This window comes from Rhinoderma darwinii, chromosome 5 (assembly GCF_050947455.1).
Source record: "Rhinoderma darwinii isolate aRhiDar2 chromosome 5, aRhiDar2.hap1, whole genome shotgun sequence".
In the NCBI taxonomy this organism is placed as follows: Eukaryota; Metazoa; Chordata; class Amphibia; order Anura; family Rhinodermatidae; genus Rhinoderma; species Rhinoderma darwinii.
The window spans coordinates 327,192,174-327,218,500 of record NC_134691.1 but is presented as its reverse complement, the minus strand read 5'-3'; the positions used below and the strand labels follow the sequence as shown (position 1 = coordinate 327,218,500).

The window sequence follows — 26,327 nt, the reverse complement described above, 5'->3', positions numbered from 1 at the left end:
AAATGGAAAATGAAGTTACTTTGCAAATAGTCTGAATTTAAGTTTTCATATCATTTTGTGTCTCCATGGTAACAGACTACAAATAAGCTCTGTAGTCTGATTCTGTGGCCACATTGCCTTCCAACTGTCCCCTAATTCTTAATAACACACTGTGCATTTGGTTGGTTAGAAAGAAGTAGGGGACAGACAGATCGATTCTGTGGTCACATGGGCTGACTACACAGGGTTTGTTTGTGGTCTGTTACCATGGAGACACATAGGTCAGCATGCAGTGCACCGGTAGTGGAATTTGTAGTGGGAGATGGGGAAAGCAGTTGTGGAGTTGAAGGATAGTCCTCTCTTCGTGAGACATCTATGATTTGTTATGCACAAAACTGAGCCCCTCATCCGTAATGGGTACACCATGTCCGTATTGCTGCTTATGGAGCACTGTTTTATGAATATACAATTCCTTTAGAGCTGATTTTCGCCCAAAATGCGAATTTGTTAATATATTAATATATCAGAAGTGACATAATTTAGGTTTTATTTACTTAGAGAAATTGGCATTCTTCAGTTTTGTTGTGGCAGCCATTTTGAAAAAGTAAAAAACTTCAGCCATACTGGTTGTCACTTTTATACAGTATTATCTTCTCAAAAATGGATTTATATAAATGTCACCTTCCTACAGCATGAACAGGTTGACAAAATTACAACTTCACCTGTAAGTTTTTTGAGAAGTTATTGTAAAGCTGCCAACCGACTTCCAGTAGTCAGTTTACAAAATGGCCGACACAACAAAACCGAAAAATGGCATCGGTCGCAGCCAAGTAAGAACAACGTTTCTTAGAATAAAGTCTCTTGGAGCTAAATGTGTCATGGTCGGCAGCTCCGGGATACAAGAGAATTCACCGCTACACCATGACCGCTTATCAGGACAGGAGCGTCCGCTTCCACCAGATCTCCACCGTTACACATGGAGAATCTAATAGAGAGACGGTGGGTAACACATAAATGATGGGCACCGGGATGTCACTCCCAGCGCAGCGGAGATGTCACCGTGTGATCTGCAGTCACTAGACCGCCATTTCCATATTACTTCTAACTAGATTCTTTAAACTTTCATCTATAAAATGTAATGAAACCTTTTTAATCATTCTTTTTCTTTAAACCAAACCTCTAAAACCAGTGGTCGCCAGATGTTGTGAAACTACAACTCCCAGCAGCCTCTGTGTTAAAGGAACCTCAACGTAAAGGGGTTATCCGGTTTAGGAAAAAAACAAAACCGAGATTGGAAATTGGGCCAAGGGAGGGAAATGACATGAAATAATACGAGACACGTAACTAACCTGAGAAATCCCCGCCGTCCAGCGCTGCCACTCCAGTGGTGGCCACCGGTCTTTGTTTACTGCACTGCCACGATAATGTGCCAGTATACCCTTGTGACCGCCCTAGCCATACACTGGTTTCAGCGGTCTTGTGCCAGTGATTGGCTGCAGCGGTCAAGTTGGTATACAGGCACATTATCGCAGCAGTGCAGTAAACAAAGACCGGCGGGGACCATCGAAGCCCCGGGGAATTTATGAAGTAAGTAATTGATCTTTTGTTATTTAGGGCATTCCGCCATGGCCAATCTTTTTCTGTTCTTGAAAAACCCCTTTAATGTAGAACGTTTCATTTATAATAAGCTTTGCGTTTTTAATTCCTCACCATTTTAAATATTTGTTTGCTGTCAGTGAACGGAAACATTCTTGTTTATATTCAGAGGCTGCAAGCCCTGTACATACCTAGTCCTGCTCTCAGCTGAGAAGTGGATACAATTGTATTTACTCTAGACCAGGGGTCTCAAACTCGGCCGGGTAAGTGGGCCGCATATAGAAAAAATGGGAAGTTGACGGGCCGCATTACTTTCAAATTTGATACAATACAAAATTATTGTTAATCAATTAGTTATTTGAACTACAATAACACTACATTACTATAATAGCGCTAGGTTTAAAATTTGAGATATTTCTCCACGTGCTTATTTCAACAATCCAGCTTTCCAGTTTAAGTGTCGCTAAATGCAGTCCGGCGGCTCAGTTAGCACACATGTCAAGATTGGGCAGCCCCTTTTTAGATAGTGCCGCAGTGCCCTCTGTGGATGCTGCCGCAGTGCCCTCTGTGGATGCTGCCGCAGTGCCCTCTGTGGATGCTGCCGCAGTGCCCTCTGTGGATGCTGCCGCAGTGCCCTCTGTGGATGCTGCCGCAGTGCCCTCTGTGGATAATGCAACACACCCCTAGATAAGGCCACGGTGCCCTCTGTAGATAAGGCCACGGTGCCCTCTGTAGATAAGGCCACGGTGCCCTCTGTAGATAAGGCCACGGTGCCCTCTGTAGATAAGGCCACGGTGCCCTCTGTAGATAAGGCCACGGTGCCCTCTGTAGATAAGGCCACGGTGCCCTCTGTAGATAAGGCCACGGTGCCCTCTGTAGATAAGGCCACGGTGCCCTCTGTAGATAAGGCCACGGTGCCCTCTGTAGATAAGGCCACGGTGCCCTCTGTAGATAAGGCCACGGTGCCCTCTGTAGATAAGGCCACGGTGCCCTCTGTAGATAATGCAACACACCCCTAGATAATGCCAGTGTCCTCTTCAGATACTGTCACACACCCACTTGTAGATAACGCCACAGTGCCCTCTGTAGAGGCTGCCACAGTGCCCTCTGTAGAGGCTGCCACAGTGCCCTCTGTAGAGGCTGCCACAGTGCCCTCTGTAGAGGCTGCCACAGTGCCCTCTGTAGAGGCTGCCACAGTGCCCTCGGTAGAGGCTGCCACAGTGCCCTCGGTAGAGGCTGCCACAGTGCCCTCTGTAGAGGCTGCCACAGTGCCCTCTGTAGAGGCTGCCACAGTGCCCTCTGTAGAGGCTGCCACAGTGCCCTCTGTAGAGGCTGCCACAGTGCCCTCTGTAGAGGCTGCCACAGTGCCCTCTGTAGAGGCTGCCACAGTGCCCTCTGTAGAGGCTGCCACAGTGCCCTCTGTAGAGGCTGCCACAGTGCCCTCTGTAGAGGCTGCCACAGTGCCCTCTGTAGAGGCTGCCTCAGTGCCCTCTGTAGAGGCTGCCTCAGTGCCCTCTGTAGAGGCTGCCTCAGTGCCCTCTGTAGAGGCTGCCCCAGTGCCCTCTGTAGAGGCTGCCCCAGTGATGTCAGGGGCTTGCCCAGAGCTGGAGTCCCAGGCAGAGCGCTAGTAGGCTCTTCCTGGGACTCCAGCTGTGCTCCTGACATCACTGGGACTCCTGCTCTGGGGAAGCCCCTGACATCATTGTCGATGTATGGGCAGCGATGTCAGGGAATTCCACAGAGTCCCGGAGCAGAGCCGACACCAGCGCTTTGCTCGGGACTCCGGCTCTGGGGAAGCCCCAGACATCGCTGTTCATATGTGGGCAGCGATGTCAGGGAATTCCACAGAGTCCAGGAGCAGAGCCGACACCAGCGCTCTGCTCCGCTCTGGGCAAGACCCTGACACACTGTCCATATATGGGCAGCGATGTCAGGGAATTCCACAGAGTCCCGGAGCAGAGCCTGTACTAGCGCTCTGCCCGGGACTCCGGCTCTGGGGAAGCCCCAGACATCGCTGTTCATATGTGGACAGCGATGTCAGGGAATTCCACAGAGTCCCGGAGCAGAGCCGACACCAGCTCTCTGCTCGGGACTCCGGCTCTGGGGAAGCCCGAGACATCGCTGTTCATATGTGGACAGCGATGTCAGGGAATTCCAGAGTCTCGGAGCAGAGTCGATACTAGCGGCTCTGTGTCCCGCAGGCCGCAGATGACAGCCCCAGGGGCCGCATGCGGCCCGCGTGCTTGAGACCCCTGCTCTAGACAATGCTCTGTGAGCTAAACAGCCTGGACTGCACACTGATGCATTATAGCAAAGTACCAGAGAGCTTTGTACAGCTGCTGCGACTATGTTTAGCTCACAGAGCATTGTCTAGACTGATACATTGTAGCAAACTACCAGAGAGCTTTGTACAGCTGGGTGTGTTTATCTCACAGAGCATTGTGTAGACTGATACAATTATATCCACTTCCCGGCTGAGAGCAGACGAGGGTTTGCAGCCTGTGAAGACTGCCAAGGATGTATGTAATAGTGTAGAAAAATCCCTGCCCCGTCCATGAGGACTACTTTATCTCGCATACCTACAGTTCTGAGAACCTCCAGATACATTTAGCGTCCTATTACCCGATATATGCCGTGAAAAAGAGTGCCGATCAACGAGGCAGCTCAATGATTGGCGCTCGTTTGATTTTTTTTCACAAGGAGCAATGATTGGTTATGTATGGGGATGAGCGATCGTTCATCGCCATACATTTCCATCATTTCGGCAGCACGTTACCCTGATTACACAGGTGATGTGCTGCAGACAACGATAATATTTCATGCTGCATAAACGATACGATCAGCTGATGAATGCGTTTGCTCGTTCATGGGCAGATCGTTGCCCTGTTTACACAGGGCAATGATTGGTAACGAGCACTCATATGAATGCTCATTTGCCCGATTATTGGCCTGTGTAAGGGCCGTAATATACGTGCTGCCCACCAGGGGTGTGCCATTTATAGTGTGATCATTTAATTACGCCAATGGATTTTAACCCCTTTGCAACACCCGATGTACAGATACATTGAAACTCCGCTAACCTACGATGACACGTGCTCAGGAGCGGAGCCCGCGCCATACACAGCGGGTGCTGACTGTTTAAAACAGCGGACACCCACATGCAACGGCCGGGATCAGAGAGAACTCCATTCCTGAACGTTTAACCTTTTAGATGCCGCCGAATCGAAACGATTAGACAAAGCGAGAGGGCTCACTCTGTCCACCGGTCCCCCTGATGACAAAATCGCGGGATGCCAATCCATTGCCATGACAGCCGGAGACCTATTGAGGCCCCCAGGTCTGCCATCAGTGCCCTACTATTAAGACTTGCCAGAGGGAAGGCTTAATAGTAGAGCCCAGATAAAGGCAGTACACTTCAATACATAAGATGGGGGCACTAAAAAAAAGTTTAACAAAAACTTACAATAAAATTGCTGTGACTGTATGAAAGATTGAATAGAACTTTTTAAAGAAAACCCATACACAATATTCTTCCTTGATGCCAAAGTATACAACGCCCAGTGGGATTCAGTTCATATTGAAGTCACTGCCACTATTCCAGCCCAGAATATAATATATCCCCAATAATGGCCTCCATGGCCCCCGCCTAGCTCTGCTGGACTCCATCTCATTACCTTCTTTCTCGACTCCGGGGGCTGAATTAAGCTCAGTGATGACATCTTGTTAAGCCTGTCACAGATTTGTAGTCTGTATTCTAAGAAAAGTTGGCGCCTTAATGTACTATGATATAATGGAATGTCTGCGCACTCCCAGATTGGGGTCACGGCATTAAAGGGACAGCTCCAGATCTCTTCAGCCAGTAATTTGGCCATTAATAACAAAGTGCGAATGTAGCTTTCATTTCTAAACAGCATCACGCAATTAGTAAGACATGAGGGGTCTGTCAAAACGAGCGCCGCCAATACCAGCGAATGCAGAACACATTCTGCTTTCATTAGACTTGCCTTTGAATCTTGCAGCCTACAATATTAAGAGCATAATTTAGACCTAATTGCCGAATTCCAGGGCTCAATACCATTTATACAGCAAGAATCCTAATGATTTCAAATATCAGCCTTCTTTTGCAGCTGTCAGCAAAACAAAACCCCCGACTGTCACAATAGACTGGATTGGTGCCATCTAGTGTCCAAATATAAGAATTGCAAGTCCCAGAATAATACAGTCATTTTTGTCACAGATTGCAATGTTTTCTTCTACAGGATTGTTTTTTTTTAATTTTATGCAAATGGCCTTATTTGTTTTGGTGGTTTAACTGTACTTGTCTGCTGAGTAGCACTGATCCGTCACTGCCTCGGCGTGAATTTGCATTATTAGCAGACATTTATGCTAATAGATCTGAAAGCTGCAGAGATATTTAACGGGATAGTTTGCATATATTATAGCAACTGCAAATGCCAGAGAGACACAGTTAAGCCCTTGAGGAGGGGGTGCATCGCTCGATTATTCTGTTCCAATCATTTCAGGGATATTACCATAGTTTAGTATAATTCATGACCACAATTAAAAATAAATCGATTTGTTCAAGGGCACAACGAGGATTTGCTATGACAAGTTCCGAGCTGCTTCTGTACTGGGAGTACCGAGAACATTTTTAATAACTTTCATTCCATTTATGGGATCCGGAGATATTTTGGGGTCTGTTTGCTGCATAGTGGCTAAAAAAAGAATACCCCATATGGGTCACTGCATACTACAGAGCGGCGCATACATACATATTGATAATTATTATCGAGATATTTCTATCGGTTAGCGTCAAAATCAATGGGGACTAGAGAACGGTCTAGGTTATTTAGCGGATTTCCGCTCTGGCTCATAAGGGGGAGCGGAGGACCCCTCTATGATAGCCATATGCCCCAATAGAACATATGGAAGGGATTAGAGGGGTTTCCATAAAGACATTTATAACAAATCGATTGGTTATATTATAAATGGCTGATTGGTGGGGGACGGACTTCTGGGGACCCAAACGATCCCAAGAATGGGGGGGGAGGGGCCTGATGCCTCCCTTTTTGGCAGACGTGTCTCGTTTCATTATAGTCTATGGGAGACTCAGTTGATAAGTCATTCATGTCTTCCATGGGAATGCTTGAAGGCTGGGGCTCCATGGCAATACAGAGTCGCCCGTGATTTGCTGTGAAATCACAGAATTACTGCGACGCAACCGACTTCAATGTTTCCTGATAAGACAGAAAACCAAGCGACCTGGCAAGTCCCATAGGGAAACGTAGAAGTCACATGCAAGTCAGACTAGTGCCGCCAGAATCGCAGGCAACGCCATGTGGTCGTATGCTTCATAGAGATGGACAATAAGAGATAGAATCGAATGATATCGCAGAAAACATTTCTTTACACCAGTAATTACCAAGCAGGGTTCCCTGGGGTTACTTCGAGTCTGGTGAGGGGTTCCCCATTAGGGTGTCAGAGGCGTAGCTAGGTTCTCCTGCACCCGGGGCAAAGATTCACATTGCCCCCCCCCCCAACTTCTTTCCCGACATCTCCTTCCACCTCGCCATGTTTGCTTTCTCCACCATTCAATGAGATGTAATTTTTATTCACTTTTTTTAATGTAACTCGAGCATAAAACATTTGTATATTCTACAAGCAATATAGTTACATAAAGTAGATACATAACAATAATTCAAGGCCACACACAGTCCCCTGTAGATAGCGCCTAACACAGCCCCCTGTACATAGCGCCTAACACAGCCCGCCTGTAGATAGCTCCACACACAGCCCCCTGTAGATAGCTCCACACACAGCCCCCTGTACATAGCGCCTAACACAGCCCGCCTGTAGATAGCTCCACACACAGCCCCCCTGTAGATAGCGCCACACACAGCCCCCTGTAGATAGCGCCACACACAGCCCCCTGTAGATAGCTCCACACACAGCCCCCCTGTAGATAGCGCCACACACAGCCCCCCTGTAGATGGCGCCACACACAGCCCCCCTGTAGATGGCGCCACACACAGCCCCCCTGTAGATGGCGCCACACACAGCCCCCCTGTAGATGGCGCCACACACAGCCCCCCTGTAGATGGCGCCACACACAGCCCCCCTGTAGATGGCGCCACACACAGCCCCCCTGTAGATGGCGCCACACACAGCCCCCCTGTAGATGGCGCCACACACAGCCCCCCTGTAGATGGCGCCACACACAGCCCCCCTGTAGATAGCGCCACACACAGCCCCCCTGTAGATAGCGCCACACACAGCCCCCCTGTAGATAGCGCCACACAGCCCCCTTGTAGATAGCGCCACACACAGCCCCCCCTGTAGATAGCGCCACACACAGCCCCCCCTGTAGATAGCGCCAGACACAGCCCCCTCTAGATAAGTCCACACACAGCACTCCTGTAGATTGCGCCACACACAGCCCCCCTGTAGATAGCTCCAGATACAGCCCCCCTGTAGATAGCGCCACACACAGACCCTTGTAGATAGCGCGACACACAGCCCCCTGTACATAGCGCCTAACACAGCCCGCCTGTAGATAGCTCCACACACAGCCCCCCTGTAGATAGCTCCACACACAGCCCCCCTGTAGATAGCGCCACACACAGCCCCCCTGTAGATAGCGCCACACACAGCCCCCCTGTAGATAGCGCCACACACAGCCCCCTGTACATAGCGCCACACACAGCCCCCTGTACATAGCGCCACACACAGCCCCCTGTACATAGCACCACAGCCCCCTGTACATAGCGCCACACACAGCCCCCCCTGTAGATAGCGCCACACACAGCCCCCCTGTAGATAGCGCCACACACAGCCCCCTGTACATAGCGCCACACACAGCCCCCTGTACATAGCACCACACACAGCCCCCTGTACATAGCGCCACACACAGCCCCCCCTGTAGATAGCGCCACACACAGCTCCCCCTGTACATAGCGCCACACACAGCCCCCCTGTACATAGCACCACACACAGCCCCCTGTACATAGCGCCACACACAGCCCCCTGTACATAGCGCCACACACAGCCCCCCCTGTACATAGCGCCAGACACAGCCCCCCCTGTACATAGCGCCACACACAGCCCCCTGTACATAGCGCCACACAAAGCCCCCCCTGTACATAGCGCCACACACAGCCCCCCCTGTACATAGCGCCAGACACAGCCCCCCCTGTATATAGCGCCAGACACAGCCCCCTGTACATAGCGCCACACACAGCCCCCTCTAGATAAGGCCACACACAGCCCCCCCCTGTGGATAGCTCCACACACAGTCCGACCTTGTAGATAGTGCCACACAACCCACCTTCAGATGATGCTACACAACGCCCCCTTGTAGACTGTGCAACACAGTCCCCCCTTACAGATGGTGCCACACAGCCCCCCCTTACAGATGGTGCCCCCCCCTAGCTACGTCCCTGGGTAAATTCACATGGGTGGAAACGCTTCCATAGTAATAAGGCTGGGAATCACTGCTCTAAATTATGCGGCAATCCCTGAAAGTTTATGTTCCCATAGAGAGCTTGTCCTCCATATTTGTGGATAAGTGGACAGGAATGTGCATGACTATCTCTACAGGTTTACAGGTTACTTTATGGACACATCCCACATAACAGGCCAGGGATGCGCTGTGCCATTAGGTCTTAGATGCTTTAGTCAGTGGCATAACTATAACCATAGCGGCTGCTACGGGGCCTGTACCATGAGGTGGCCCGTGCTGCCCGTCAATCACGGCCCCCCACACATGTCCGGTGGCGCCCCTATGGCTGCTACAGCGGTAGCAAAGCCACATTCAATAGTATCTGCATCCTTAGGACGCAGATACTATTAAACGCTATGGCAGAGCAGGGAGGTAACTCCAGACTGTGCCATTTACCAGGCTACAGGCAGGGCCGGCATTAAGGGGGGGGGAGATACTGGGCAATTTCCCAGGGCCCCCATCCTCCTAGGGCCCCCTGACTGCAGCTGCTACAGGGCCCGAGGTGGCCCGCACCACCCAGCCAATAACATTTATGGGACGGGAGGCACAGGCCCCCTCATGCCCGGTGGGGTCACTAGCATCGGAATACTAGCGATAGCCACATTCACTTATATCTGCGTCATCAGGACACAGATACAAATGAATACTATAGGCTGCAGGCAACTTTAGGCCTGCAGCCTATAGGAAGCAGGGTTTGTGCAAGCGGTGTAGTGCTCCATCCGTTGTGGGAACGGGGCAAGGTATGAGTACAGTATTTTTTTTGTGGGAGGGGGGGCTGTGTGGCACTATATACAAGAGGGCGGCTGTGTGGCACTATATACAAGAGGGCGGCTGTGTGGCACTATATACAAGAGGGCGGCTGTGTGGCACTATGTACAAGAGGGGAGCTGCGTGGCACTATGTACAAGAGGGGAGCTGAGTGGCACTATGTACAAGGGGGCGGCTGCGTGGCACTATATACAAGAAGGCGGCTGCGTGGCACTATATACAAGAGGACGGCTGTGTGGCACTATATACAAGAGGACGGCTGTGTGGCACTATATACAAGAGGACGGCTGTGTGGCACTATATACAAGAGGACGGCTGTGTGGCACTATATACAAGAGGATGGCTGTGTGGCACTATATACAAGAGGACGGCTGTGTGGCACTATATACAAGAGGGGGCTGTGTGGCACTATATACAAGAGGACGGCTGTGTGGCACTATATACAAGAGGGGGCTGTGTGGCACTATATACAAGAGGACGGCTGTGTGGCACTATATACAAGAGGACGGCTGTGTGGCACTATATACAAGAGGACGGCTGTGTGGCACTATATACAAGAGGACGGCTGTGTGGCACTATATAAAAGAGGACGGCTGTGTGGCACTATATACAAGAGGACGGCTGTGTGGCACTATATACAAGAGGATGGCTGTGTGGCACTATATACAAGAGGACGGCTGTGTGGCACTATATACAAGAGGGGGCTGTGTGGCACTATATACAAGAGGGGGCTGTGTGGCACTATCTACTAAACCGAGGGGAGGGGGGCCCAGTCAAAAGTTTGCTATGGGGCCCAGTCTTTCCTAGTTACGCCCCTGGCTTTAGTACAGAGGTCAGCAAACTTCAACAATCCAGCAGTACAGTCATAGTCTTCCAGAGCGTCAGTGTCCCCTCCAGTATATACTGAACACAACATAGATTCATATTTTTTACTTTGCTAGAATTAGCGGCAAGAAGAAAAAACTCCTCACTCTGGAATCTCTGTAAAACACGTGTGGTGTGCTAGCGCCATCTGGTGGTTTCCTCCGTTTTAATTTTTGCCACAGTATACAGCGTTGACCCGAACTGCCCCGCTCAGGAGCTGCCAAGACTTAGAGGGAACAATGGTTGTCACCAGTCTGAGCCGATAATAAGCCTCAATTCAGTGGCGTTATCTGCATGCGTAAACAAGGGGGGCACATGTGCTGGCACCTTCTAGTGGCACCGACATTAATTTATCCAGAATTGGGGGTAAATGTGTGAGAACAAGGGGTGTTCCTTAGTAGGGGCTGATAAAACTGGGATCATTACGCCTCATGCAGTCCTTTAGCATGTATAACAATATAGGCATTTTGCAGAACGAACGTATTTATGGAAAAATCCTGTAGGGGGCGTTGTTCTGGCACCTTTTATTTACTCTGGAGAGAAGCAGCGCCAGGGGAGAGTGGCAGCCACATATCTCTTAACAACTTTTGACCAATGAGACCTAGATGACAAATCTCCCAATAGAAGAAGACCCCCCCTCTGTCATTTGCTGCTATGGCAACTCAAGTTACATAGAACTAAAATATATACATACATTAAAGGTCTATTCACACGTTGCGGTTTTTGCTGCAAATTCGTGAAAATTGTGGCCATATACGCAATTCTACCACGACGAGTGAATAGACCCTTGTAAATGTCCCCAAAAATGTTCTGATTTTATATAGGTCACATGATATTGTCATAAAAAAACAGAAATAGAATATATATATATATATATATATAACCATCGGCCTAGCCCTGACCTGTGTACCCTATATATATAAGGGAGGGGTTTTAAACATATTTTTTTTATTGAATTTTTTCACCACACAAAAAAAAAACACAAATCATACAGTAATGCATTGCCATAATAATAAACATTACAAAAAATGTATAAATGAACATGTGATAGTGAATGCTTCCCAGCAAACTAGGTTTGATCTTGGAAGTTATTCCCCATGGGCTATCAGCCCTCCTTCATCTCCTCTATCCTTCCCTTCCTTTAACCCCACCTGTCGGGTATTCCTGTAAACATTGTTACATAACTTTGCATATCTGCCTAACTTACATAACTAAACAATACACAGAACAAATAAGAAATTGGAGCATACATAACAATTGGAGCTTCGTGAAGCAGTTCACCAACTCAGGCAGCTAGTCCGCAAGAATAAAGAAATCCCAGTGGATATATATGCTTTACTCCCGTGATATTTTCAGTGCCCCTAAAGTGCCCTTAAGATCTTCAATCAAGTACCATGACGTTCCCGTAAACGGATCTATGATGTCCCTTCGTTCTTCACTGGTGAAATATTTTGTGAGGAAAAGCTTCCATTTCTCAAAGAATTTTTTGCTCTGCGTGTCTTTATTCTGTAATATACCAATGCGGTCTAGATAAAACAGTTTCCTCAACCCCTGGACCACCATGTTCTGAGTCGGTACTTCAGCTACCAGCCAGTTTTGGAGTATGCACCTCTTTGCCACTATCAGTGTGGCATGGGCCATGGGAGCTAAATGTGTCGTTTCTGTCTCTTCTAATTCTCCATCATGTTGTATATGGAATAAGACCTCCATTGGCCCTAAATTCCCATGGAACCTGCCCACCTGCTGCAATAAGGATGTTATCTCCCCCCAGAATGGCTGAATATGTGCACATGCCCAAAGGCCATGATACATGTCTGTCTTTGAGATATTACATCTAGGGCATGACGTTTTCCTATCTGGTTGTGAGGCGGAGGGGGCCAGGGTAAATGCATATATTGCTTGGTGAATGATCTTCAGATGAGTTTCCCTCCAGTTTTCGTTGTGCACGTGTGCCCTGAAATCCACCAGCCCTTTTTCAATATGCTTTTCAATGCCTGGTAAATTAAACAGTTTTTCCCATCTCCCAAAGGCCTGCCCCGGGGACATCTTCACTAGTGTTGGTCTGAGTGTACTATATAATTGGGAAATGGAGTGTCTGTGATTGTCCGTGAACCATGAATCAAACAGGTTGGGGGGGACCTCATCCGCTACATCCGCTAGTTTAGTTTTACAGTGATTAACTATTTGTAAGTACTGTAAGTGCTGATGCCGAACAAAAACATATTTATTCTGGAGCTCCTGCAAGGTTAACCACCTCTTATCCTGCGCGTGGAACATATCCCCCAGAGTCGCTACCCCTTTCTCCCTCCATTCTGACATTAGTTTGTTAGATCTTCCTGCTGCAAACTCTGGGTGCTGCCATAAGGGCATATGTTTTGAAATGCGATAAGAGAGGTTATAGTGTTTGCGCAATACCTTCCAGGCAATGATGGTATCTCGTAACAGAGATGATTTCTTGACGATCTCTGGGAGACAAGTGAACGTTGTGTGTACCAGAGCCATGAGATCCCAAGGTTTTGCTAGCTGTCTCTCCAGTCTAGTATTGGAGTGGAACTCTGTGTTGTGTTTCCAATCTAGCAGATGTCTACTCAAGCAGGCCAGGTTATAACCCCGAATGTTAGGGAAATTGACCCCTCCTTCCGCCTTCCTCATCATGAGTTTCGTGAGCGCTATTCTTGGTTTCTTCCCCCCCCATATGAATTTGGTAAATGATGAGTTGAGTGTATTGATATCTGAGTGCTTGACCAGAAGTGGGATAGTCTGGAGCGGGTAGAGTAATTTCGCAAATCCTGACATTTTGACCAAACAGCTCCTTCCCATCAGTGATAGAGGTAGACTGTGCCATCTCAGAAGATCTGCTTGGATATCTTGTATAAGGGGGGGATAATTTAGATCATACAGCGAGTTGGGTGCCCGACCCACTTTAATACCCAGATAAGTAATGTTTGACTTAGCCATCTCAACATCCAGGGAGGCTAGGGACCGCCTATATGTTGGGTCCTGCGTTCCCAAATCTAGTAACTGGCATTTTAACGTGTTAACTTTGTACCCTGAGTATCTCCCAAAGTCGTTCAATGCCTGGAAGATACGCGGAACATCTTTAAGGGGGTCTGCGAGAAATAACAAGATGTCATCTGCAAACAACGTTTCCTTGACCTCCATCTCCCCCACCCTTATGCCCGTATATAAATTGGATGACGCCAGATAACGTGCCAGCGGCTCCAAAGCCAGATTGAACAGCAGTGGCGATAGCGGGCACCCCTGTCTTGTACCTTTACATAGACGGAATGGTTTAGACAGAAAGCCTGGTGTGGAGATTCTAGCCTTAGGGTCTTTGTATATGTGGTGTAATAATATCCTGAATGCCCCCGTTATTTCCATCTTATCCAGGACAGCATCCAACCAATTCCAACGGACATTGTCAAAAGCTTTCTCCGCGTCAAGTAAAAGTAAAGCCGAATGTTCCCCCGGAAATGGGTTATGCTGTACTCTATCTAGCACTGCCAGAACCGTCCTGATGTTGGTGACCGCCGACCTACCTTTAATAAAACCTACTTGTTCTGGGGCTATGAGGAACGGCATTATATTCGCTAACCTATCAGCTATGATTTTGGAAAGGAGTTTAGCGTCCACGTTTATGAGCGATATGGGTCTGTATGATCCTGGTAGTAGGGGGTCCTTTCCAGGTTTAAGCAATAATTTCACATAAGATGTGTCTGCTGATGGTGGTAACCCCTCCTCTCCCAGAGCATTGTTAAACAAGGAGACCAAAGTCTCCGTAATCTGTTCCCGCATTACTTTAAAAAATTCGCCGGTCAGTCCATCTGGACCAGGCGCCTTACTATTTTTAAGGTTTCTTATTGCCTCATCCACCTCCCCCCTTGTGACCCTGGCATTTAGAAGTTGCAACTGTTCCGCGGAGATGACCGGTAAAGTGACCTTGTCTAACAGTGTGTCTGTCAGCGGAAGGGAAGATGTATCAGAGTACAGCTCCTCATAAAATTTAGCCAAGATGGAATTAATACTAATTGGATCGCATGTTTCTCGCCCATTATGATCCCTCAATTTCGCTATGTGCTGCACTGAGCGCTTTCCTCGAGCCATATTGGCCAAAAGTTTACCCGCCTTACTTCCGAACTTATGTAAAGTAGCTTCAAAGTCTCGAGTATATATTGTTTCTTTCTGAGCTGCCCACTCGTCAAAAGAGTGTTTTGCCTGAATCCAGGCCTGTCTGGCATCTAATGTAGGGTGTGCCAAATATGCTGTATAGGTTGCCCTCAGTGCAGCACTAGAAGCATTAAATTTTTGTGTTATTTCCCGTTTTTTGCTGGCAGTATACGCCATTATCCTTCCCCTCAGCACTGCCTTGGCCGTATCCCAGTACAGTGAGGGGTCATCTCTGTGTTCTGAATTCGTCGACGTGTATTCTAACCACCACCCTCTTAGCTGTCTCACAAAGGTGTCATCAGTTGCTAAATGAGCCGGGAATCTCCATATGAAGTCTGATCCTCTGGGATATATTTCCTGAAAATCTACTCGTACCGGGGCGTGATCTGAGATCACTAGGTCCCCTATCTCAGCGGCTCTCAGCCTCGGTTGTAGTGTTGGGGATATTAAGAGGTAGTCAATCCTGGACCAGGACTGTTGAGCGTGGGAGTAATGTGTAAATTCCCGGGCATCCGGGTTACCCCTTCTCCAGGGATCTATTAAGTGTATTCTTTCCATCAGAGGTCCCAACACTCGGTCCTGTTTTCTGGGAGCCCCTGTTGGAATGGATCCCGTGCTTTGTGAACTGTGTGTGCGTCTATCCTCCTTGTGATCAGAAACTGAATTAAAGTCACCTCCCACTATTTTGTGCTGGACATTATCTGACATAAGGGCCCTTTCCAAACCATTGAAAAACTCAATATTATCACTATTAGGTCCATACACATTATAAATGCTTAATACCCCACATGGTGTGCTTAGAGTAATATGGAGCAGTCGCCCTTCCTTATCTGCATCAGTATGAATTACCTCGTGTACCAGGTTTCTATTTATTAAAATAAGTACCCCCGCTTTACGGCCACAAGCTGAAGAGCCGTATACTTGGCCCACCCACAACTTTTTCATGCGGTGGAAGTCGCTCTCCTCCAAATGTGTCTCCTGAAGAAGAGCGATGTCCGTATGGAGTTTTTTTAAGTGACGGAGTACCATCATTCTCTTGTTAGGGGACCTAAGCCCCTTTACATTCCACGAGGTCAGCTGCATAAAGTGGGCGTTCCGAAAAGGTTCACAATTGACTGGTCATAAATATCTAATTCTAGGCAAGCGTGCTTTACTGCCTTGGTAGCCGCCCGGCGGCGTATGCTCCAGATTGCTCCCAACATTACAATAACAACATTTACATTCGGTGCCAGAAAATTGGCACAACCTTTAACAACAAAATGCCCATCCAGGAATGTCACCAGCATTTCCTGTGAGACAAACTTTAAATTGGCATACATAACTTCACTTTTTTCTGGTCTGTGACCCCTCCCCCCCTCCCCTTCCCGCCATCTTTTCGTGATATATTGGAACTTAACATTTTAATTTTTAAAGTATCAAAAAATAAGTTGTGCTTCCTATACAACACGGGTACAAGTGCTTATGCCTATTATAGCAGGAATTTTGTCGGCATAATATCCCACCAGAACCAATTGCCACATTAATATATAAGGCACAATCAAATGCGCTCATGGAGCCTCTATGCGATACTTATCAGTCCGGGATGGTTGCAAGCCGGTTTTCTGAGCGTTGTCGATGTGGCATCTTCGACGATTCTGCCCGTTGTTGCTTGGGTGAGGAAGTGGAATTGCGGGCGATATCTGACCATGTACAGTCCCTCGATGAAGAAACTGGTGTACGGGGACCTTCACCTCCTGTATCTTGACTCGCCGTCTCCTCTCCCGATTGTCTAGGGCCCCGAAGTCCAGGGATCTTGTCTACATATAATGCCGCCTCCTCAGGATTGTGGAATACCTTGGTGGCGCCATCCGTCTGCATGATCCTCAAAGTGGCCGGATACTGTAGCTGAAATTTAATTTTGCGTTTGTAGAGGGAGGTGCAAACCCCTCCAAATGCTCTCCGCCGCCTTGTGACTTCTGCCGAATAATCTGCAAACAGGATGACTTTTGCCCCCCTTATATGCAAAGGGGTATTGCGGTTCCTGAAAGTGCGCAAAAGTTCCTCTTTGTCATTGTAATCCAAGTACCGCATGATCACCTGGCGCGGTCTGCTTTGCGGCTCTCCTTTGGCGTTGGCGCTCGGACCAGGGGGGCCCACTCTGTGTGCCCTTTCCACTCTGCAAGATCTGGTCAGACCTAGCGCTTCTGGTAACTCCGTCTCGCAGATGCCCTGGAGGAGCTGCGGTCTAATATGCTCAGGCAGTCCCACTATCCTTAAATTGTTTCTTCTGGACCGATTCTCAAGATCTTCTAAGCGGTCTCTGAGTTTTGTGTTATCTCGCATTAGGTCTCTAATGCAGGTATGTGCCCCTGCTGATTCATCCTCCATGAGGCCAACCCGCTGCTCCAATTCATCTAGTCGATTGCCATGAGATGTCACCTCATTTTGGAGTTTTTGGAGCGTTGTTGTGACTGTGGCTATTAAGGATTCTCTGATGTCGGGGGCCAGTTGGGTAGCTACCTCAATTGCCAGCTTCCGATAATCAATCTGTGAGTCAGTCATTACCGACGGCGATAGCATTTCCCTCTGAATTTCTGGGCTCTGAGACCGGCTCTGTGAAAGTGGTGGCTGCAGCGGCGCCGCCATCTTGGATGGCCCCTCACCTCGTGTGCTGTGCTCGGCCGGACAGGAGATCTCTCTGCTGCCGCTCCGGAGGAGATATCTCTCCATAAACCTCCCGGTTCTTGTCCCCCACCTCTCCTCCTAATGCCTGGGTGTTTATATCCTGCGGGTGTGTGGCGTAGATGGGTTAGGGGATCAGGGCTTCAGGAGCTCATGCAGCTCCGTCCTCACATCCCAGCGCCGGAACCGGAAGTCTCTGGTCAAGGGAGGGGTTTTAATGCCATCCATTAATACCCCTCCCCTTATGGTCTAGTTCACACGGAGTTGTTTGGTGCTGTTTTTGATGTGGAAACCACGTCGGAAACCGTACCAAAAAACGCCCAAAAGTGCCTCCCATTGACTTCAATAGAAGGCGGAGGCGGTTTTTTCCTGCGAGTGGTAAAAAAGAAGCGTCATGTTCTTTCTTCCCGCTTTTCAGTCTCTGACCTCCCATTGAAATCAACGGGAGGCAGAGAAAGCATTTTTCACCGATTTTTATGCCCGCGGGTGAAAAACACTGCAAAAAAACGCAGCAAAGAAAGTGCAGGCAGAGCAAATTTCTGTGTCTACAAAAAACTGTGTGTGAACAGGACCTAAGGGCTTGTCCACATGTAACGGAATTGCTGCAGAAAATGGTGCAAATTTTGCTGCGTTTTCCCTCTGAAAAACGCAGCAATTCAGTTCACTTTCCGCAGCAGGAACGGACATGCAGCGGTCCGAAAAATATGCACCGCAGGTCAATTTCAGGTCGGAAATTTTACGCAGCGTATGGATGAGATTTGTTAAATCTCACCGACTTTGCTGCTACTGTATTCTGCTGCGTATTATCCATCCGCATTTCTGGACGGAAAATACGCAACAATTCCGCTACATGTGCCCTAAAAGTACAAGTATCAGGAAGTTAAAAAACTCCGGTAATAGGATGTTGCGAGCCACTAATAGGGTCCCCTGCAGATGTCACCCATCTTTTCATGTGCTCTGACTGGCATTGTAACCTGCATTGTTCCTCATTCACATCCACTCTGCTCCTTCTTTTCCTGCGTGTGTCAGTCTTCACTGTAGCTCGGCATTCTATTCGTGAACCAGAAGACTCAGGATGAACAGCAATAGCAATAACTAGCCACAAAGCAGTATATAAAAAATAATTTCTGACCACCATTAATACTGTAACACCGCCGTTTCCTAAGGAAACTTCATGCATATGCATAAGTCGTCATTCCTGCTCAGCACGCATAATTTGAATAATCATTTGGCTAATTTGCATGTAATTATCTGGAATTTGCATAAACATTTGTCCCTCCCCCAAACTGGGCAAATTTGTAGCCCCCTGGGGACTGGATCTTGTCTGATATGTTTAGCCGCTAAGTCCCATGAAATCGTTGTATTGTGACAATAATGACACTCAGCCCCGGAAACTTACACAAGTGCCGCCATGTAGAGGATTATACTTACTCCAACAAGCCCCCCATCTAGCAGCTGACATGGCGCAGAGGGAGGAGGGGGGCAGGATTGATCTGACGGGGTACTCCAGACACGTGCTATTTGTTATACACCACAGGCACTGCGGGGATCAACACAAAGGCATTAATGTGCGCAAATCAAGTCATTTTCACTGCTGGCAACACATTTTACAGATGTAGCAGAGCTGGAGATGACGCTGAACTCTTTAGAGCTGCACGGTGAGAAGACTACGGTAGGTTTACCTGCAGTCCTATGTAAAACTGTAGATTAACACAACATGGGGTCACAATGAAAGGTGTCAAATAACATATTTGGCTCTGCTACATCTATACATCGCAGAATATAAATTTTAAAAAAGAGAAACCGCCAAGAAGTTTTAAGACAGATCAGTCCATGAAAGGATTTGAATCTAAATAGGTACGAAATTCTGTGCAGATTGTTAGATCGCTTTTTCTGATACAGAGTTAATAATCCCTCACATAGTAATAGTTACAAATCTGAGCTGCCTGCAGCCACCACTAGGGGGAGCTTCGGAGCTTACTGCATACTGTTACATGCCGTGTGAGCAGGGCCTATTTGACGCGTGTTTTGGTGCATTTTACGCACCGAAATACGAGTTAAAAAACGCTTGATTTCAGCTTCCCTTACAATACATGCAACTTTTTTACGAGATCATAATTAAATAAATCGCCGCGTAAAAAAAAAAACCTGTCATGTCAATTATTGGAGCGTAAGGAGATGTTCACACGGCATAATATAAACGTCTCAAAACCGCTTTTTAAAATAATGGCTATTTTGGCGTTTTCAACGCCGCTTTTTTGTGTTTTTTGGAGCGGAATTAGGGTCAGAGTGAGGTCGGGGCGTGCTGTGACAGGAGTGGACCAGTCCAGTCACCTGACCTCACGTCACTGACTCAGGTTAGGTGACCGGACTGGTCCACTCTTGGGCCGGCACGCACCAACCTTGGCTGCGTCCGCCCTTCTCCTGCTCCAAATGTGAGTGAGTAGGGCGGACTCACGGCGGAAGCGGCGGTCAGAGCGAGGTTAGGCTTGACCTAATGATCCCGCAGGCCTTATACGGCCCGTGGGCCCGACATTCCCCACCCCTGGACTAACGCCACGTGTAAAACGTGCCAAAATACACGTCAGATACAGTTATAACAAGGCCTAATTTTCCCTTTGAGGTCAAAAAGCACACGGAAAACGCGTGTATTTTAGGAAGCGCTTCAGAAAAATGCGTATTTGATGCGTTCACACGTCGTTTTTTAACACAGTCTGCTCTTCAGTGGTGGCTGCATGTAATCACGTTATATTGTAGATCCATGTCCTTGCAGGGGGAATACAGTATATAACACGGCAGCCATTTAATTGGGATCCCTCCCTTTAGGACGTCCATGGACCTGTGGAAAGGGGTTAGTGAGACAACCCCTTTAAGAGATTAAAACAAAAAGCATCATGGATCCTGTGAATGGGCAGAGTAGGAGCCTGTAGGCCACCCTGCGTGCCTCCATGTGGTGCCCATGTGAGCTTCCCAAAGTGGCCGACAGCAGGTCGGCACTATGACAGTGTCACGGCAAGCAGAGGAACCAGTTTAGTGCCAGGCAGACTCCCGCCACGGCCCCACAGCGGCCCCCGCGGCCTTCCTTTACGGCCCTAACACTTCTGCAAACCCTATGGAAGAGTGATATCGGCCTGTCAGACAATATATTCCACATACAGTAAATATAGTGTAAACTTACAGAGACATTTTTCAGGCACTCCTCACAGGACTTTCCAGCGTAGAAGCTGCAAGCTGCAAAAAGGGAAGAAACAATTACATTGACAAAAAAACACCTCTCAATAATAAGTTATTCTCATGCCTGCGACCGCTAAAAACCCAGCATAGGAATTTTGAAACCAAGCCTAAAAAATTTTTGTAAACAAATTTTTTTAAAAAAAAGGGATTTTAGTGGTTAATGTTCAATGTAGCATATTCTGCCCCCTTGTGGCCATCTTTAACCTCTTGGTGACAACAGCCAATTTTCATTTTTTTCTTTTTCGTATTTCCATTGTTTAATTCCGAGGGCCATAACTTTTTTGTTTTTCCGCCGACACAGCCGTATGATTTTGTCTCACCGTAAACGGAGACCCATAACCTTTTCATTTTTACGTCGATGGAGCGGAGTGAAAGTTTGTATTTGTGGGGCTTCAAGCTGTAGTATTTATTAGTACCATTTTGGGCTAAATAGGACAGGGGGTTTTTTTTTCCTACGGTGTTAATTTTGGGTTAAATAACGTGATATTTTACTAGTTCAGACTTACGGACGCGGCGATACCAATTACGTTTACTTTTTGTTATTTTTTACATTAGTTCTTGTGAAAAATGGGAAAAGTGTTTCTTTTACTTTTAGTTATTTTATGTATTTTTTTAAATATTTAAAAAAATGTCAACCTTTTAGTCATGCGATCGCTCATGCAATACAAAGCGGATACTATTTTATAATAAATGATACTTGTAATTATACTTGCATGTTTCACGCACCACCCGCTTCTATTTGTGCATAGAATTTTTAGGTATAATTTCAGGGCACATATAAAGGAGTTCGATTTCTGTGAATGTTTACCGCACACTAATAATAACACGTTCGCTATACAGCGAACAGCTAGGGTCAGTTCACACTGAGTTTTTTGACACGGAAACCGCATCAAAAAACGGCCGAAAATGCCTCCCATTGATTTCAATGGGAGGAGGAGGCGTTTTTTTCCCGCGAGCGGAAAAACCGTCTCACGGGAAAAATAAGCGGCATGCCCTATCTTCGGGCGTTTACGTCTCTGACCTACCATTGACATCAATGGGAGGCAGAGAAAGCGTATTTTGCAGCGTTTTTGCCTATCGGAGCTTAATGGCCGCAGGCGAAAAACACCACAAAAAAACAAACAGAATTTTGAGGCAGATTTTCTGCCTGCAAAAAACTCCATGTGACCCTTACTATGAACCTGGAGGACACAGGATGTTATGTTAAGGAGAACCGATCATTAGGACATAAGTTGAACTGGTTTACTGACCTGAATATCACCGTCTCCCTGATTCCAGCGCTGTTTTTCTTTTTGTCCTGGACCCCCCCATTCCAGAGATACGGCCCACTGTTGTGTTTGCTCCCTATATGACAATTTGCTGTAGTTAGCCAACAGGGCGTGAACTACCCTCAAGTTGCCTTGTGTCAGCATCAGTAGCAGGGAAGCTAGCTCCACCCTGTTGGCTAACTACAGCAAATTAGCATAGAGGGAGCCAACACACCAGTGGGCCATATCTCTGGAATGGGGAGGACCAGGAAAAAAATAAAAACAGCGCAGGAATCAGGGAGACAGCGCTATGCAGGTCATATGACCCAGTGACCGGTCCTCTGTAAAACGGTCAGCCCAAGTGATCACAATGCCTAACAGGGGTGAAAAAAAAGTGAGCTCCCATTCTTTTATACTCCTTAGGTGCCACGATCAGTACTAATCAGAGCATTATCCGTGTTGTATGGCTAATACTGGAGGTGTCTCCCATCCCAGGTGTAACAGCGGGAGTAACATTATATCCTATCACAGGTAAAAGACCACAGGTAAGACGTAATGGTACGCCCATTTGTGGGAAGGGGTTAAAGGGTGAAATGTTGTTAAAAGTAGAATTACCCCTTAATTTCTAATAAGACTTCACTGGATTGTGTCATCAATGGAAGATACTGACTGATTACTGTATAATGACATACATCCATAACGACTTATGGGAACATTTACAACACTAGTGGAACTATCGGAATTTCCCCAGAACATTCAGATTCTGTAAACACCACAATTCCTGTGTACTCATAAAACAACTCTAACCAACATCTCAAGGTGGGGACATTTCTTAACTTCCTTTTATCATTTCTCTAGTAATAATCAGGGAATTCACTCTGGGAAAATCTTAAAAGGCTACGTCCACCTTCACAACCATTTTTTTATTGCTCCAGTGCATCTAAAAAGAAAAATGAAGCAATTTTGGAAATAGTCTTGCTTAAAGAGGCGCTGTCACCAGATTTTGCAACCCCTATCTGCTATTGCAGCAGATCGGCGCTGCAATGTAGATTACAGTAACGTTTTTATTTTTAAAAAACGAGCATTTTTGGCCAAGTTATGACCATTTTTGTAGTTATGCAAATGAGGCTTGCAAAAGTCCAAGTGGGTGTGTTTAAAAGTAAAAGTCCAAGTGGGCGTGTATTATGTGCGTACATCGGGGCGTTTTTAATACTTTTACTAGCTGGGCGCTCTGATGAGAAGTAACATCCTCTTCTCTTCAGAACGCCCAGCTTGTGACGGTGCAGATCTGTGACGTCACTCACAGGTCCTGCATCGTGACGGCCACATCGGCACCAGAGGCTACAGTTGATTCTGCAGCAGCATCAGCGTTTGCAGGTAAGTCAATCTTACCTGCAAACGCTGATGCTGCTGCAGAATCAACTGTAGCCTCTGGTGCCGATGTGGCCGTCACGATGCAGGACCTGTGAGTGACGTCACAGATCTGCACTGTCAGAAGCTGGGCGTTCTGAAGAGAAGAGGATGTTACTTCTCATCAGAGCGCCCAGCTAGTAAAAGTATTAAAAACGCCCCGATGTACGCACCTAATACACGCCCACTTGGACTTTTACTTTTAAACACACCCACTTGGACTTTTGCAAGCCTCATTTGCATAACTACAAAAATGGTCATAACTTGGCCAAAAATGCTCGTTTTTTAAAAATAAAAACGTTACTGTAATCTACATTGCAGCGCCTATCTGCTGCAATAGCAGATAGGGGTTGCAAAATCTGGTGACAGAGCCTCTTTAAGAAAAGTCTATCTTTTGTATCTACGCAATTACTATGCAGACCTATGTGTCTCCATGGTTACAGACTACAAACAACCCTGTGTAGTCTGATCCTGCAGTCATATTCTTTTTCATCTGTCCCCTACTTACATACATTTGGTCGGTTTTATAGTAACAGTGACTTTAGGGACTGTCCTGAGATAATGCCTGTTATGTACACCATTAATATGCATTTTATATGAACAAGCTATAATGCATTAGAATAATCAAAAGTCCCCTAATTGGATCAAATAAAGTTAAATTACATTTATAAAAGTAAAAGGTTATTATTTTATTTCTTTTTTACACTAGATTTTTGAATGACAGATGGCAGTGTTTACACTAGACTATGGACTGACCAGTGGCAGCGTTTCCAGGGGTTTAATGGGACCCCTGTGCTCCCTATAAGTGAGGGTGCCAGACGTCGACCCACACCTATTAAACATTTATGTTATATTCTGTGGATATATAAATAATAATAATAAAAAATAAAAAAATTATATCATATATATATATATATATATATATATATATATTATATTATATTATATACACACGCGCACACACACACACACACACACACACACACATTATTTTTCTAAGAACACTTCAGGCAAAAAAAAGTTACATTGTGGTACATCTAGTGCAGGGCTTGAGGGGGCGGAGCATGACAAGGATTCAAAGATATAATTTTTTGGTCATGCCCCGCCCCCTCAGGCCATTCATTAGGTATAACACATCGCATTAGTTTGGCCCAGAACGCTACTTTAAAATTATGATGCTAAAAAATGGTTCCTTCTCAACGTAAACCGTTGTGACCAACATGGCGCAGTTACAAAGAACTTTTCTTAAAGGAAGGATGAATGTAATAGTATAGATTTATGATGGCTATGAAAATAACAAAAACCTAGAGGACGGCCAAAAATACAAGAGGAACATTTGCCATGAGTTATAAGACTTTATAATGACATTTTCCCGAGGAGAAGAAAAAAACATTCCGCATTTAGACGCATTTTCAGATAATGTTCTTTTTTTTTTTTCAGAATTTAGAGGTACGACATGCTGGAAATAAATGTAACTATTCCACGGCGGCTCCTGGGTAATTCTTCAATGGATTTAGTCTCATGGCTCAAAATCAATGGCTATGAAATTAGCGGGGAAAAAAAGAAGCAGCGCATAAATCCCACCGACACGGTAAACACTTTAATCGGTGTACATAAAAACCGATGCAGGGATGCTTATCTTAATGACACCGTTTCAAGAACCACTTACAGCAAAATGTAAAAATAATATAATCTCCGGGATATGTCATAATAGCAAATAATATGTTTAACACAGTGATTTTCAGGGGTATGTATACTTTTGCAACCTTTTTCTATCACTTTTCCAATATATAAAAAAACAAAAAAAAAAAAAAAAGAAGACCCATCACAAAAAGTCTTGGTTAAAAGTCTCCTACCATTTTGTGTCTACAGCTCCTATGCAGACCTATGCGTCTCCATGGTTACAGACTACAGACAAACCCTGTGTGTAGTCTGATCCTGTAGTTATGTGATACTCCCTTGCATTTGTCCCTTTTCGACTTAGCAAGAAGAGGGGGGGGAAAGGGAGTGCAGTAACACATGATTGCAGGATAAGATTACAAACAGGGTTCATTTGTAGTCTGTAACCATGGAGACACATAGGCCTGCACAGAAGCTGTAGACTCTAAACCGGTAGGATCATTTTTTTTATTAAAAGTTATTTGCAAAGTTGCTCATTTGAGATTCCCCGTTGCCAACAGCTGATGTGAATACGGGCAGAAGTTTTGTAAAGCAGTATCGGGACGAGACAGAAATGCAGTCATGCGTTATCCAGGGTCAGAGCAGGCGGCACTGAATTCTTGAAACACATGTAAGAAGACAGCATACAGAAGGAAAGCCCCCATTTAATTACATAGGTCCGTGTGACGGCCATTGTTTTAACGGCCGTCACACAGATGTATTACATGAATAAGGCCTACTAGGAACAGAACTGCAGGATTCACGAAGGCGGAGCAGTGTGAGGGTCTGGTGCGCTGGCCCTTTAAGTAGCTGGGTACAGTGAGCTACACTATGTAAAGGCGTATTCCTGATAAGAAAACCCTGTTAAAGGGGGTATTCCAGTTTCGGCCAATAAACGTTATACTTTGCATAATGAAAAGTTGTACAATTTTCTGTATTAATTCCTCCCGATTTTCAAGAGCTCTGCTTTCTGTCATTTAGAAAGAATCTTTATTATTTACTTCCAGGATATAAAAATCTGTCCTGATCTTGTGATGGACACACAGGACTGATGATAGCTACGGTACAGTTATTAGAGGTGTGCTTTGTAACGAGCCATGCACCTGTGTTATCCCCTGGAAGTAAACAATGAAGGTTCCTACTAAATGACAGCAAGCAGAGATCTTGAAAACCATGAGGACAGAATAAAGTTTTCGTGCTTTAACCAGAATAACCCTTTAAAGCTAGGGCTACGCACAGATATT

At 46.4% G+C, this 26,327-nt stretch overlaps 1 protein-coding gene and 1 long non-coding RNA gene across 4 annotated transcripts in view; one reads left to right on the top strand and one right to left on the bottom strand.

Moving 5' to 3' along the window:
• The window catches only part of PTTG1IP2 (PTTG1IP family member 2), a 68,220-nt gene that overhangs the window by 34,334 nt on the left and 7,559 nt on the right, over positions 1-26,327 (bottom strand). For all 3 annotated transcript variants that reach the window (XM_075827672.1, XM_075827671.1, XM_075827673.1), the window contains exons 2-3: positions 20,712-20,764; positions 18,965-19,073 (exon numbers count right to left, since the gene is read on the bottom strand). In XM_075827672.1, coding sequence (XP_075683787.1) covers positions 18,965-19,073; positions 20,712-20,764 — 162 coding nt within the window. The remainder of the gene's footprint in view (positions 1-18,964; positions 19,074-20,711; positions 20,765-26,327) is intronic.
• On the top strand, positions 715-25,004 carry LOC142652147 (uncharacterized). The gene is made up of 3 exons (XR_012847775.1): positions 715-978; positions 22,438-22,559; positions 24,865-25,004. It is a non-coding gene; the product is annotated as an uncharacterized LOC142652147 (long non-coding RNA).